The 13,666-nt window shown below is 38.5% G+C and overlaps 1 protein-coding gene across 2 annotated transcripts in view; it reads right to left on the reverse strand.

The window, feature by feature from the left end:
- Positions 1-12,842: 12,842 nt before the first annotated feature.
- The window catches only part of Sytl5 (synaptotagmin like 5), a 93,584-nt gene continuing 92,760 nt past the window's right edge, over positions 12,843-13,666 (reverse strand). For both annotated transcript variants that reach the window (XM_032890038.1, XM_032890037.1), the window contains one exon: positions 12,843-13,612. In XM_032890038.1, the coding sequence (XP_032745929.1) occupies positions 13,470-13,612 (143 nt within the window). In that variant the 3' untranslated portion in view covers positions 12,843-13,469. The remainder of the gene's footprint in view (positions 13,613-13,666) is intronic.

Here is a 13,666-nt window from a genome sequence, read left to right on the forward strand (position 1 = left end):
ATTTCTTTTTAGATTTTAACATCTCTGAAGTAACAATATCTTCAAAACAATAACGTTGTTCTCAGTCAAGGTCCCGGTGGGAAACATAACAGACTCAAATGGGAATTAAAGAGGGCATCATGAAAGTAGTATTTTGTAATGGTGTGGGCATGGGGTAAAAGAACTCAATGGGAGATTTTGAGGCATTCAAATGTGACTGCAATAAGAAACATCTATCCTAGGCTTGAACAAGGCATGCCTATGGGAACCTAGAAAGAACAATATGTATAGTTTTGTTAGAAGTCACAGAGGGGAGCAGTAGTAGAGGAACACAACTTTGGGATCAGTCAGAAGAAAGTACTCTAAATAAAACCCAACGACTTTTTCCTCCTGTTCTCTGAGCTCTTGCTGTTGGCTGAAACTCTTTCAAACCAACCAAAATCCACAGTGTAAAGGAGCAAAACGGAAAATTTTGGAGAGTTTTAGAGAGTACATGTGGGAGAACAAACCAAACTACCCAGTACAGTTCATCCACTTGGGCCCTTACCATTTATACTTCTTTGTGTGTTTCGCGTTTATAACTATTTATCTGTTATCAGCTGAGAAGGAAGACATTCCTATATACTGTTTCCACAGCAGGGTGATGACAGATAACAATAATGAATTTTACATTTCAAAATGTTGGAAGAAAGTTCATTAAATGTTTGTGGCTCCTATCAGCTTCTTTTGTCCAAATAAAATCTTACCCCTCAGTACAGGGATCACACAAAGTTTGCCAGTTATATGCTCCAAAAGTCATCAGACTATAGCCCACAGGCTGGCCATTTGGTTTTGCTAGCTAAGTTCTAGTTGGGACACAGCCACATACATTCTTTCACATATTGTTTATGGCTGTTTTAGTACTAGAACAGCAGAGAGGAATCATCGTGATTAAGACCATATATATTTATAAAGGATTCAGTTATCATCTTTCACTTTAAGAAAATGGTTTGTCCCATGACTACTGTCAAGGTAGGGCAAAATCAGTTTTGTCAGAATCCTATATGAAGTCTAAAAACTTAGCAACCACCCTTTCTCACTATACAATATAGCCAGAAAACAATGCATCTGGAAGAAAAAGCTAACTAGTCTAATATTTATGGTCCCAGTCCTGCTTCTGTCTAGTCCTGAGATCTGAGTTGATAATGTCACTCGGGTTCTTTTCAAATCTTTCTCAGCACTTCAACCTGATTGGCCGCTTCCTCCAGATGAGTAATCCAAACTTCAACTTCTGGAAGGTGTGCCTCCTTAGCAGTCCTATTTAAATTGTTAGGTTGTAGTTTCCACTTGTCAGGATTAATATAGCGCTAAGAAGAGTTATTCACAGGAAACTCCTTGGTATGAAGACCTGCTTCTCTTGTGACCCCATGTGTGAGCAACCCAATTTTCTTTTGAAAATCATCCCACCTCCTTCTCAACCCAAATAAGTTGAGTGGTGTGAGGAATTCATGAATCACCAAGAGGCCTTAAGTTTCAAAGGTGATAATATACTAATGATTCCTATGCTAGCCCACCTTCTTTAGGTACCAGAACACATAAACACATTGAAGTAAACATTATGGAAATAGTAAATTTCATTAGTGGACAATTGGGTTTAAAAATAAGAGTAGATAGTCACAGCTCTAGATCATAATTCCTTTACCCATGCCTTTTAACATTTTGAGAGACAATCTCTCTCTCTCTCTCTCTCTCTCTCTCTCTCTCTCTCTCTCTCACACACACACACACATACACACAGCACACACACTTTTGAGTCACACACTGTATATGGAAAGGTATTTCTTCATCCTTACTAAATATTATTAGCTGATTCTGCAACTGAACTTTGAGTAAAACATCAAACCGATTATTTTGAGTGATTCATGAGATGTGGTAGAACTAATCAATTTCATTGCATGAACCCAGAGGTGCACATTCTTCACTGTGAAATAAGTTCCTCCATCAGATGTATGTAAGGTATTCTTTGAGTGTAAGTACGTGGCATATTCACTAATAGGGAAAATAACATGTCTTTCCAACCTTAGGGCTATCTCACCCATTTTACTTTTATTTTTTTATTTATTTTATTTTTTGACCTTTTATATACAGATTGAATTTTCATTCATTAAGGGGAGGCCAAAGTGAATGCCAGTGCCAGAGTCCAGATGTGGGAGACAAGTGAGCAAAAAGCAAAGTAAGGGGCAGATGCAATAGCTAAGAGCAAAGAGGAATCTTCCCGTACCACTTTTACCGTTCAAATGGAAACTACACATTCATCTGGTCCGTGTCAGCTCAGCAAATGCTCATGTCTTCAGAGACAAAGAAGTGTAAAAACAGTAAGACTAGAGGTCACATAATCAATCTTCAAAGACATACAATCCATCTTCCAGAGTTCAGAAGAACAGGAAAGACAACGTGGTAGAGAGATTGGGAAAGTGAATTTAATGACACCACAGTTTGCATCAGGTGCAGGATGGCAGACAGTTTTAGTCTCACGGAAATATTCCATTCAGAAGCTTAGAAGCAAACATGTTAAACATTTAAATATTATTACTAATTTTGTACTAAACATGTTAATGTAAGCAAATAGGAACAACAAAATAGCCAAATGAATGGAGACTACTTATCATCTCTTGAGATCAAAACTTGATTTCTCAGAGTTCTATACACACATACATACACACACACATCACTGAAAATTTTGTGAAGAGGACTGGTATCATATTAAGTGCACTTACTACAGGAAACACTGAAGTATCAAATTAAAAAAGACATGAAAGGACCTTAAATGCAAATTGCTAAGCAAAAGCAGCAAATCTGTAGAGAGTCTTCATTATGTTTCTGTATTTATCAAAACAAGCAGTATAAAGTATTACCTTAAGTTAAAAATAATGTCCACATATTCTATCGTCAGTTCTAAAGTAAATGTGCGCCAATGCTTCAAGGGGTTAATTAGGAGGAACTGTGGAGATAAATAGTATCAAAACCCTCTATAGCTTCTGTTTAGGTTTTCTATAAACCCAGATTTTCTCTAAGCAATAAAATCGATTCACTAGAAACAAGCAAAATAAGCCAACTTCTTACAAGAAAAATAAATTAGGAGACTATGTTGGCAAGTGAATGACCATGTGTATAGATGATTCAGTAACAGAATTTTGGGTAAATTGCCCCTTTTGTCTTTCCCAAATAAGCCTCACTCAATAACACAATGATTCATACATGTTCATGAGATATTGAAAATGTGCTGTCGGCTGGGATTTAGCTCAGTGGTGACGCTTACCTAGAGCGCAAAGGCCCTGGTTCGGTCCCCAACTCGAAAAAAAAGAACCAAAAAAAAAAAAAAGAAAATGTGCTGTCCTTGTGTAATTCAACAAACCCCTAGACTCATCTATAGGTCCCAGAGAAAACCTTGGTTTTCTCATCAATACAATGCTTACCCAAGGAATTGGAGACCCAGACCCAGTACAGTCACAGAGCTGGGCCAATACCTGAGCTGAGGATACATTTCTCAGATCAATTTAATTCCATTTAATTTTGATGCTGAAGACTGAATTCAGGGTCTCACACATGTGAGGCAAGAGCTCTAACATTGAGCTCCAGCTCAAGTCTTTTAAAAACGTTTTATTTTGGAGACCAGATCTTCCTAACTTGCCCAGGCTAGCCCCAAACTTGTGATCCTCCTGCGTTAGCATCCCAAGTAGATAGGAGTAACTACAGCTGTGCTCCACCACTTTATGATTTTGATATCCTCCTTAAGTATTTGTCTGGCATTTATATTGAGGCATACTTTATTGATGGAAAAGATACAAAGGAAGTGCCAGGGAAAGGCAACTTTGTATTGCCCCTTTGTTCTTAGTAATTTATGTCTAGCCCAAACTGACATACCCTATGCAGCAAAACAACCTCCTTGTCTCATAGGAAACTGTCCCTTAGAAAGCTATTTACCCACTCACAATTTGTTCTTCAGGGACAGGATCTCTGTCGCATCCATACACTCAAGCAGCTTTCCCCCCTGTTAATAACATATTCTTCCTGAGAGCGGTTCCTCACCTCATTTTATTGCCAAAGAATGCCTCTGAGACCTTGGGAAGGTGCCAAGGTAACTTGCCTGCTCATCTAGCTGTTTTGCAAGCAAATAATGTTAGCATGGTTTCTGAGGTGACAGGGAAGAGTTTAAATTAAATAATGATATTTCCAGAAACCCTCGTGAAAAGAAAATCAATGAAAGTGTCTCTTAAACCCCTTGTGTATACTCCACCAATCTGAAGAACATCAGAGAGAGTTTAAAAAAAAAGTCTAAATGTCCCTTTCTCCAAGCAACTGACAACCAATAATCTCTATTGTTGAATATCTGTTTATGAAAAGAAAAGATATTTATAATTCTCGATGATACTTCCAACTCTGAGTGATGCCAGATTAATTATTCTAGCACTCCATCACTTTGTGCTAGAGTGGCTCCCCTCCCTCCTTGTTCCTAAAAGACATGAAAATAAAGCCTCTCTTTGGGCCTTGTCAAATCCTATGCATTCTTACAAACAAGTTTGAAGTTTATAATGTCAAAATCAATGATTGTTAAGTAAAGTATTTTTGGGGTACAATCAGATTCCCTTTTTAGCTGAAGTATATTTAACGAAGAGATAAGAATGTATTCTTCTGATTTAAATACATATCTAGCTCTCTGACCTGCTACCAGATTCCAGTGATTGAAACTTTGCTTTAATTATGTGCATTAATTCTGACCTCAGAACTTTCTTCTGTGTTAAAATATTGGATAAAAATTTGAGCATTTTGGCATTCCTGGCCTATACCAAACAAGTACTTAATTTTACCTTCCTAAGGATTCTTCTCCAGGATAGGTTGATGAATTTTAAATAAAGTGCAACTGATAATATTTGAAATAATATGCCTTACTCACAGCGACACATTAGCTTGTGTTTCCATGGAGTGTGTTTTGACAGAGTGGTAAATTTGTTTATTCAGATTAAAAGCATGATCTTGAAAACTAGTCCTGCAAGAAAGGCAGGTTTCCTACATATGTCATGGAGGGTATGGATGGGTCATAGCAAAAAAGACAGCTTCTAGCCCAGGGAAGATCTGAGAAGGGGGTAGCTTAGCGTCAGGAAAAGTGGGGTTGTTGGGTTGCTACCTTGTTCCTCAAAAAACAAAACTTGACCATAGATGTTTAACTTCAGCATATTTAAACACGCTCTGTAATATTCATCAACTAATTGATTGAAACTGAAATCCTGACCTGAAGGAGACTAACACATGTGTCAGCATTCCATGACCATCATAAATGCTTCAGATTTTAAACCATGGTTTGTTGACTTCATTGCTTTTGGTTCTCTAGTGGCAGGCCAGAGAAGTCTTGGCAAAAAAGTGTGATAAAACTATTTCCTTTATGGTTTGGATGGATGGAACAGGAAGGGGTCCAGGATCCTAATAGCTCCTTCAAGGGCATGTACCTGGTAACTTGAAGGTCACATGATGATACATCTTTAAAACAGTTTACTACCCACCAATACTAATTAAGCATTATTACATGGCCTTTGGGAGACCTATAATATTCAAACTATAGTATTTCTCAAAATAGGTACCTTTTAAAACATATTTCATACACTGGGGGCCATTTTATTGTATATAGAATGTTTAATATCCAACCCAGCATCTAAGGAAAAACAGTTAAAATGTTATTTAAGTTAACTCACTTTTTTGTAGAAGTTTTAATTTTCTTTTCTTTTCTTTTTTTTTTTTTTTTCGGAGCTGGGGACTGAACCCAGGGCCTTGTGCTTGCTAGGCAAGCGCTCTACCACTGAGCTAAATCCCCAACCCCTAGAAGTTTTAATTTTGCCTGCCATATTTATGTACATTACTTCACCAGGTATCTTCAATTTTCTAAATAGTTATTCATGTGTGTATACATGAATGTACCATAGTATGCACATGAAGGGCAGAGGGCAACCCTTGGGAGTCATTGCTTTCTTTCCACTATGGGTTCTGGGGATAGAATTATGTCATCATGCTTTCAGGGTCAAGTACTTGTATTTTCTGAGCCATCGCACTGGCCAGCATCATAGTTATTCTAAGATAGATTGGTTATATCCATTTTACAGTCAAGCAGACCAAAGCCTATTTGGATAAATTACTTCTAGTCTTTGGTATGTATTTGAATATTTGGTAATATTTGAACTGAGGACTTCTGAGACTAGGGTTAAGATTTTTCCACTTTATCCTGTTTGTATTGTTCTGCGTTTGGATGAGACATGACCCCTTAGGTTCACAAGTTTGAACACTTGGAACCCAGTAGGTGGTGCTATTTGGGACGGTTATGGGATGTTTAGGAGGTGGGGGGTCTGTCTTCTAAATAAAGCATCTCTCAAATTATAACTCTTTTGTAGTGGTGTATCACAAGCAGTTTGATAAGACTTACCACAAGTGTTTCTGGAGATTTTTGGAGCAATGTTATTATGTTTGGAGGAATTCTATGGAATCACAGTATTCATTTCACAGTTCAGATAATTTTCCTAATTTTTAATATGGCACAACATTTCTGATTTTCTAGTACACATTGTAGAGGAATTTTAATCCAGCAATATGGCTGCACTGATCACATCCAAATTCTAGGTCTGTGAGATCTGGCTGGAATTCAGACACAACCTTAGTACACACCTTTAGTTCCTGTGGCTGGACTCCTTTAGCACACACCTTTATTCCAAACAATGAATAATTGAGGGGCATACAAAGTGATAGATCAGAGTAATATTTAACAGAATGAGTCAAAGATAGAATACACCCAACTCTCAGGGGAAAAGCTATTTAAGAGCAGCGGGTTGGGGGAAGGAAGGAGGGAGGGAGGGAGGGAGAGAGAGAGGAGGGAGAGAGAGAGACAGAGAGAGAGAGACAGAGAGACAGACAGAGAGGGGGAGGGAGGGAGGGGAGGAGAGAGAGAGAGAGAGAGAGGAGGGAGGGAGGAGAGAGAGAGAGAGATAGTTGAGTTCAGTGCCGTGGAATTGAACTCAGTTTGTCAGTGAGTTGGGAGTCAGTGCAGTGAGCGCAGTGCAGCGGAGTTGAGTTTACTCATGAGTTCATGCAGTTCAGTGCAGGGCAGCAGAGGCAGCTGACATCAGGGAATAAGAAGAAGTCATAAGATTAGAACAAAATGCCAGAGTTAGTTTGAGGACAAGCAGAGCAATTTGGTAAGAATTTAACAGAAGCCAGATTGAATCAGTCTGTTTGGAGAGGAGTTCGAGCCAGAACAGTTGAGTTGAACCAGTCAGCCCGAGATCAGAAAGATCTAGAAAGGGTGAGCTTACTAAGCAGTGAGTCTCGGGGGCTGAAAACATTCTAGGCTGCATTAGATTGTACACAGGCTGGAAGCTTCCAGGACTAGGCCTAAGTTAGCAGATGGAGGCAGTGAGCCTTGGAGAAGGCAGTTGCATCAGCTAATAAAAGTTACATTTACAATACATTTGTCCATGCTGTTTCTTTTTCTTGGTTCAAAGGTCATAAAGGACAATACTGTAGCAGGAAATGTCCTGCTAATCTTTAGTGGCAGTGTTCAGATCAATGTGTTGTATTGCATGAAAAAAAAACAAAAAAAAAAAAACAAAAAAACAAAAAAAAAACAAAACAAAAAAAAAAAACAAAAGTAAAAACAAAACCCAACACTGATCACAACAGCTACAGCTTTGCAGTTTCAGAGGATTCTTGGACTTAATATTTCTACCAACTTCATTCCTACAAGCAGGGCTTGCTGTTATTCTTTCTATGGCTTTCTCCTTTCCAATTAAATTTAAATCATGAAGTATCAGAGGATCCCACGACTCCCATTGCTGAGTCAGGTGCATGCACAATTCATCTGTTGCTTAAGTACTTAATTATCATTAGCCATGTATTAGTGACCTTTTAAAGAAAAGGGGGTATAGGGTGTTCCAAACTGGCATTGTTTTTGTGCCCTAGAAAAACTACATTCTCATAAATAAGTTCAGTGATGAAAACAAGAGAGTACAATGAGAGCCGATTCTGGTCCTCTGTTGCGAGTGCTATTTATGTAACCGAGAGAAAATCAGGTGTTTAAGATTTTCTATCTCCTTCCTCATTTTTTAGTTTATTCATGGGGAAATCAGAAACTGGAATCTCCAAATAAGGAGTGAAATATTCCACTAAGGTTGTCTTGTAGTCTCCAGAAAGCTGATACGCTGGGATCGCCTGTAGCATCTACAGACGTCCCAATAAGCATTGACACAATTCACCAGCTAAGGTCTGTCATTTACATTGACATAGTTTGCCAACGTTCCCTCCCACAGCTTTCCCTCAGATACCCTAGAAATCATAAGCATTGTGTCTCTAACAGTGATGAAGAATCACTAGTCTTAAGCCAGGGTCTAGCGAGCCTGAAGAACAAGGCTGTGCAAACTAGAGTAAAAGCCCTCCTTCTAGGCTTTTGAGTGACAGGTCAGTTACATTCTTCTATAACCTTTAGATTGTTATTTTGTTCCTTGTAGGAGAAAATGGCCTGACTGTTGCAAGTTGCTATTTCTTCACCAGTACTGGATACTGCAGTCAGAGGGATGCTGTTAAAATACATGCTATTTTGACTTTCTTCAGCTCAGAACTCTCAGCAGTTCCCATTTCATGCAGCCAATGACCCAGACTCCTAGTTAGGATATACAGGTCTTTATCCATCCTTGCTCTGTTTGCTCCTTCCCACACTCACTTTGAAATGGTGGTTTTTAAAAATATGATCGGGATGTAAAATGAGTAAATAAATTAATTAACAGAAAAGAAAAAAGTGCTTGCTAGCGCAACGTTCTGTGGTGTTATTTTTGTGCCCTTCTGACTTATTTCACAAATACTTTTGATCCGCTACTTTCAGCCAAGCACTGGGGAGAGAGCTGTGCAAACGTGTTGCCCCGGCCCTTATGAATCTTACATAAAGGGGAGATAGCAGACATGGGCATCAGGTTCATTGCATGAATAATTTATTGTAATTGTAATAGGTGCAGTGGAGGGGAAATAAAGGCCAACTTCAGAACAGGATCAAGGAGGTTTTCCTGAGGAAGTAGCATCTAAGACTGGGATTATTTCTGGGGATTTGGCTAATGACGACAAGAAAAGTACACAGGGTGGCTAAAGAGGAAGGGAGGACAGGGAGGGGAGGCCCAGCCTGGGATGCACTAGAGAAAAGGCAGTGACCTTCTCAGACTGGGCCATATACAATAATTTGTATTTTATTTTCATTTCAATTGAAAGCCCATGGAAAGTTGCATAGATCACTTGAGATGGTCATATATAATCTCTATAATGACAAACAAGTATAGTCATGTGCTAATGCTAGATCATAGATACAATAGTGTTCACTATAAAGTTCTTTCAATTTTTCTGTATATTTGGACATTGAAAATACCATTTTGAGATGAATCTCATAGGGAGTGTATTGGAATGATGGAGAACAAGAATGGCTGTAAAAACAACAGCCAGAGAGATAGCTCACTTGGTAACGTACTTGCAGAACAAGTCTGATTACCTAGGTTCGATCCCCAGAGTCCCTGTAAAGTGGAAAGAGAGAACTGACTCCACAGAGTTATTCTCTGGCTCTATGTGTGCATGTAACACACACAATGTATATACACACAATAAATAATAATACATAATTTTTAAATGATTAAAGTTTGGAAACTTGCTGAAATAGTCATGAAAAGTAGTAATGTTAGTGTGGACTTGGGTGCTATGGTGGGGATAAGGAAGCTTAAGTAGACTTATGATTCCCTGACTGACTTTGCCTCAGGGCAAAAGAACAGTGAGAAATAAAAATCAGCAATCAGCCTGGTTACTGTCACTTGTTAGAAGATAGATGTCCTAAGTACTGAGGTAGAAGGGGCTAGAACAACAAGACTCCATAACAGGAATGATAACAAAATGCTTAGTTTGATTACAGTTCCAAAGAAAGTCCCCTGAAGGAGATGTCATCCTGGCAGTTAGATTACGGTTGCCATCACTACATAAAACTACAGAAATAAATCCTTGAGAAGGGAAATCTTACGTGAGACTGAATGGAAAGAAAGAATGGAAAGATAGAACGATACCAGACTGGGTATACAATCAGATACACCAGACTGGGCAGTCTCTGGTATATCTAGAGAACAAAAGAAAATATTAGCATTTTATTGAGGAAAGAGGTAGTAACACGGATTATTTTGGAAGCAAGCTCATATGTCAGACAGTGTCTTTGGAAGTTGGCAAGCTTGGGTTGATGGTCAGCATCAACTGCTATGTAAATTGTGTCTTAAAGTCATAGTGGATCTTTTGGTTACATAAGGCTTGCAAGGCATCCTATGGAACAGATATTTATGACTTACATGTTATTTCCTATAATTTCTCAGCTTTATACTGGGCAGGAATAAGTAAATTGGATTGACAGATTTTTCTCAGGGTCTAGAGCTGAGAAGTAAATCTTCACTGGATCTGAAAGTCTGAAGTTGTAAGCATGTGTTATCATGGAAGTAGGATAGAAACAAGGAGAGAGAGCTCCGAAGAGAAGACGTTAACAGTTCTGCAGTTCTGCTGAGAATTATCAGAGGCAGAAGGGGAGGAGCGAGTACTAACTAGAAACAGAAAAGTCTGGGGTGTGTTTTCATACTTCCTTTCATCAATTTTTCTTTGTTTCTGATCTCTTTTAGATACACAGGAACCTATGGGTATTCATTCTTCATATACATGTCTAATTCTATAGGGTAGATGCATGTAAGAGGATAGCTGGATGATATAATTATGAAATAAAAATTATATACATATACCATCTACATAAACACACACACACACACATATATGTATAATTTTTTTCAAAGTGCTTGTCCTTTTAAAAAGAAAAGTCTGTTGAGAAAAAGCATTAAGCATAGATGGATTACCCATATTTCCTGTGGCATCTGATAACACTGACTGAACATACTCAATGGATTCCTATAAGGTAATAACCTATAGGCATAGAAAAGACTAACGCTAACAGTAAGTATACTTTCATGCAGAAGTGGTGGGCAAAGCCACTCCACAGGCTTTAAGCACTTGAATTTTATACTCTTCATAGACTATTTTACCTTTGACACTGAGTCTCATTATATAGTCCAGGCTGATGCTGAACTTCCGGTCCTCCTGAACTAGTCTCCTGAATGCTAGGTTTCTAGTTATATACCAACACCTCCACTTGTATTTTGAGTTATTATTTTGCACACAATTTTAGAAAGAGAGTGTGAGCTGAAGATGTATGCCTTTTATTTACATGAAGAACTAGAATGAGGGTTTTTTTTTAAATTTCTTTTGAATATGTGGGGTTTGGTTTATAGAAATACCCAGTTAGATTGGTTTGTGTATTAATAGGAAGACTATTAAATATATTCTTAAATCAGTTTTGAAATTTCAAAAATATATCTAAAACTGTGTAACAACTATGTTGAATGAATCTGAACATGGTTTTCATTTTTCTATGACTAACATTCATTTGTTGTATTTAAAAGGGTTTTCATGTACATTTTTATATTTATATTTTTATTTATTTATTTATTTATTTATTTATTTATTTATTTATTTATTTATTTATTTTTGCTGTATGGGGTGCCACTGAGATAGGGTCTGACTGTATAGCCCAGAATAGCTTAAAATTCTCTACGTAGCTAAGGCTCACCTTGAACTCCTGATCCTCCTGCCTCTGCTTCCACAGTGCCAGGATGACAAGTGCAACCAATGACATCTGGCATAGACCATGTATGTTCAGGTTTAAATAATCAGACTCTGATCTACTTTCTTTGACATGTGATCCTTGATAATCACAGAGTCATGTCAAAGTTACGTATGGGTTAAGTCTGGATTCAGTCACAGGCTCTACAGGACTTTGAGCAAGTTACCTCAGCTCTTTTTGGACCACAGGGTTGGAACTCAGAAAATGGCCAACCAGGCTTGGCATCCCTTCTGGGTTTAACTGACTGTGCAAGTAAATTTGGTAGTTTAGGTTTGGCATCAAAGTGCCAGGACGTAAAACATGGGTTCAATTACCGGCCTCTGTTCAGCATCCTTTCTACCACCATCACTCATATCATGGCATCAGTTGACAAGGCACATTTCCTTTTGAAACTTTGGACTTAGCCATATGGCTTCCTTTTGACCAATGAGGCATACTACACGTAGGTGCCTGAGCAACAAGGCCTATCCAATTATACCTCTGTCACTACCAGGCTATTCCAGTCTAATGAGGATGAGAAAGAAGCATCTAATTTACATCTTCAGGCTTGGAAGTATGAAGCAGAGCTTTCCTAGGCAACCTTCATAGGCATAAGAAAGCTTTCATTTTAGGTCATTGACTTTTGGGGTGCTTTGATACTTACTGTTATAATATCAGAAGAAAATAGTAAGAACTTTGGTGAAAGTGAAGGAGAGACCACGGAGTCTCCTATAGCAGCACAGGAGAAGGGCAGCCTACGATCTCCCTTTTCAGTTAACTAGTCTCACTAGTGAACAAAATGTAGAGATATGAATTGGCTGGCCCTTACTTATTATTTCCATTTACTGAATTGCTTAAAATATTTGACAAAATATATTTTTTGTACTTTCTTGTAACAGAGTTCTCAAATTGCTAGATTACCATCAAGGTAACCTATGACTCTACCTTCCAATTTTCTACACACATGCTAGTATGTATCTGTGTTTTTGTTTTGTGTGTGTGTGTGTGTGTGTGTGTGTGTGTGTGTGTTAGTGAGAAACAGAGAGAGGGAGGGGGAGGGAGGGAGGGAGGGGGAGGGAGCGAGGGAGAGAGGGAGAGAGAGAGAGAGAGATAGAGAGAGAGAGAGAGAGAGAGAGAGACATCACACTACATAATCATTTAGTTATCTTTACCTTGAAAAGGAGGCTGGAGTTTATGATAAATTCTGTAATTATCAAAGTCCCACCAGTACAACCTGAAACATTACCATCTCCATCCCGAAGTTTGCCACTATAACAGCAGTCTACCCTGTCCTCCAAACAGTCCCCAGGCCATCCCAGAATAAATATAAGAAAAAGAGGCCAGTATCTTTTTTTGTTATTCTTCAAGCCATCTACCTCCTTCATGTTCCCTTCTCTTCTCAGACTCAACAAACCTTAAGTAACTCAGTTTGGAAAAGAATGGGGACCCCCAATCTAAACAGTATTCTCCAATAAGCTCATAACATTTTTATCAACATAAAGCCTATGAGCCTTTGCACAGTTTTATTGTTGGAAAAGTACACCTCCTATTGTCTAATAAGGGAGACCCGAGTAAGTGAACACATAAAAGGATATGGGTTTTTACTTTTGTTTTTTGACAATCAGCAATATCCTAAATGTTCACAGCACTGACATGTTTCCTATTATGGCCTAATACTCTTCAGTGATTTCAAAGCCCCAGTCTTTTCACTGAGAGGAAACAGCTGGCAACCAGAGATGTATTTTTGGGAGAACTGGTGCCCTCAGAGCCTACATTTTGCCATGCTAGAACGTAGCATGAGAACTCCCTCTACAGATGTCCCAGGGTTGTCAGCCATCTTTTGCCAAAGGCGTTGTTCTTCCCCACGAGAGTCCATCCAGTCCACAGCCTTCCCATGGCTAATACCTAAAGAAGGAAAAGACAACATTTCACACAAGTGGACTTCCTAGAAGGTAAAGA

The sequence above is a fragment of the Rattus rattus genome, chromosome X (genome assembly GCF_011064425.1).
Source record: "Rattus rattus isolate New Zealand chromosome X, Rrattus_CSIRO_v1, whole genome shotgun sequence".
Taxonomy (NCBI): domain Eukaryota; kingdom Metazoa; phylum Chordata; class Mammalia; order Rodentia; family Muridae; genus Rattus; species Rattus rattus.